We start from the raw sequence: 2,356 nt of genomic DNA on the forward strand, positions 1-2,356 counted from the left end.
GGGATAACAGGCGATTCAACCTCCACATCCAAAGAATGTGTCCATTTAATCAATTTCATATATCAATTACTCACAAAATATGATCTATGAGCAAAAACCCTACAGTAGTCCAAGTCATTTAAATATCATATTGATTGCCAATGACAAAAAACTTTTAGGTGTCATTTGAATTTCACTTATTAAAATTTTACGATAATGAAAAAATATTACCTACAAAAAGTTGCATTTTACTCCGCTAAATAGTAAAATTACCTATATTCTAAAAAGAATTTTGTTTTTTGCCTCTATTTTTTGGTTGCTATTGACCGGTTTTCTTGTAGCTAAGGGTCGAGCCAAATTTGAGGCAACACCAACATTACTTATAATTTTATGCCCCCTAAAAATTAAGGTTGGACAGGCCCTGTAAAATTTTCCTATAATAACAATTTTGAAATATATCATTTAAATATGATATTGATTGCCAATGAAATAAATTTTTTATGTGTAATTTAAATTTTACTTATTAATATTTTACGATAATGAAGAAAATATTACCTAAAAAACGTTGCATTTTACTACCATTAAATACTAAAATTACATAATTTCCAAAAAAAATATTTTTTAAGGGTTCTCCAGAAAGCGCGAAGAAGACGAGCATAGCGAACCGCCATCCACGATAAACACGTGCCGGAAACCAAGCCAAGCCAGGTCGTTTCTCTTCTCCCCGCCGTTAACTTGCCCCGCAGCTTCGGTTGACCGTATTTGGACATTTGACGGGCTGCCAATTTCCCTTTTTGGTACCCGACCTCTTCTCCGTCATCGCTTACTTCTGCCACCCACTTTCCTCCCATCTGCAGCCATGGCCACGCTCCCATCCACATCTCGCTCTCTATATAAACACCACACTTGCCCACTCACTACCACATCTCCCCCACCAAATCCCTAAAAATCCTCTCTTGCGTTCCCAATTGAAACTTTAATGGCCATAGAAGCTCCGCAGACCGCGCCGGCCGGCCATACGATCTCCGACGAGTCCCGTTTCCCCATGGAAGGCTGGATTAAGCGAAAGCGCTCGAATCGCCAATCCCGAGTATTGGATCGTTCTCAATCCGAAGAGGAATACCTCGCCCTCTGCCTCCTCACGCTCGCCCGTGACAGATCCTACACGTTTTCTCAGATCCCGTCCCCAAATCTCGATTACAAATGTTCCGTCTGCGGCAAGGCGTTTTCGTCTTACCAAGCCCTCGGCGGCCACAAGACCAGCCACCGGAAACCTGTCCCTGTTCATTCCGGCGACAACCACCTCTTCGCCGGATCACCGGCGGTTTCGTCGTTGTCATCCGATGGAGATCACAAGGGGCATCAGTGTCTGATCTGCCTCAAGACATTCGCAACAGGGCAGGCGTTGGGCGGGCACAAACGGTGCCACTACGACGGCACCATAGGAAGCGCTGCCGGCGCGGGATCGGCAGCGGCCGCGTCGTCAGAGACGGGCAGCGCTGGAACGCGTGGATTTGATTTGAATCTGCCGCCGGTGATGGAGTTCGGATTCGAGATTGGAAGGCGATATTGGGGTCTGGAGGAGGAGGAGGAGGAGGTGCAAAGCCCTCTTCCGTCTAAGAGGCCGCGCCTTCCCATCACGGCTGAGGTCTCTCCTGCTCCGCTGATAGGCTTTGTTTAGAAATCATTCTTACAGAGCTATTTTCGTGTAAAGTAATATGTGGAATTACTTAGAATTCTTTGTAAAAGTATTCATTGACTAGTCATTTAGTTATTCTTTTACTTCCTATTTTTTGAGTCACCATTTTGTGTTATTGATGATCTCTTATGATCACCAGTTCTGCTATTTTCTTGTGTACATAACATTTATCTATCATATGTTTGAATTGAAGACTTTTACTTTGGTTTTCTTAATTTCTTGGTGATAGATGTACTTTTTGTTAAATGATTGAGGATAACATTTCTCTTTCCTAAGAGTAGGGGTGCTAATATTTGACACAACCCAAAATTCAACCCGGAGAATTCGGGGTTTGGGTCAACCCGTTTGACATACAGGTCGTGTTCTGGTTCGACAAGTCGACCTGTTTCAAAACCCAGGTTAGGTTCAGGTTGATTCGAAAACTAAAAAATTATCTGGTTTGACCCGTTTAACCATGCATATCATTGTACGCGGTACGCCTGTACCGAGAGATCTCCCATCTCCGCCATGCGTCGCCTACCTCTAATCCCAAGGCTTCCTCCCAAAACACCAAACCCACTAGTCGCCGCCTCTTCCACCAGCTCATATCCGTCAGACCGCGTCGCCTTTTGCAACTCCCACCGCAGCATCTTTTATTGAGAATGAAAACGACTGTTGTTGTCATCTGGCCTAGCCGCA

At 44.2% G+C, this 2,356-nt stretch overlaps 1 protein-coding gene across 1 annotated transcript; it reads left to right on the top strand.

Moving 5' to 3' along the window:
- Positions 1-624: 624 nt before the first annotated feature.
- LOC110104964 (zinc finger protein 1) lies at positions 625-1,761 on the top strand. Its single transcript, XM_020834280.2, has one exon. The coding sequence runs from the start codon at positions 959-961 to the stop codon at positions 1,658-1,660; it is 702 nt and encodes a 233-aa protein (XP_020689939.1). The 5' UTR covers positions 625-958; the 3' UTR covers positions 1,661-1,761.
- The last annotated feature ends 595 nt before the right edge of the window (positions 1,762-2,356 follow it).

The sequence above is a fragment of the Dendrobium catenatum genome, unplaced genomic scaffold (genome assembly GCF_001605985.2).
Source record: "Dendrobium catenatum unplaced genomic scaffold, ASM160598v2 fragScaff_scaffold_390, whole genome shotgun sequence".
Taxonomy (NCBI): Eukaryota; Viridiplantae; Streptophyta; class Magnoliopsida; order Asparagales; family Orchidaceae; genus Dendrobium; species Dendrobium catenatum.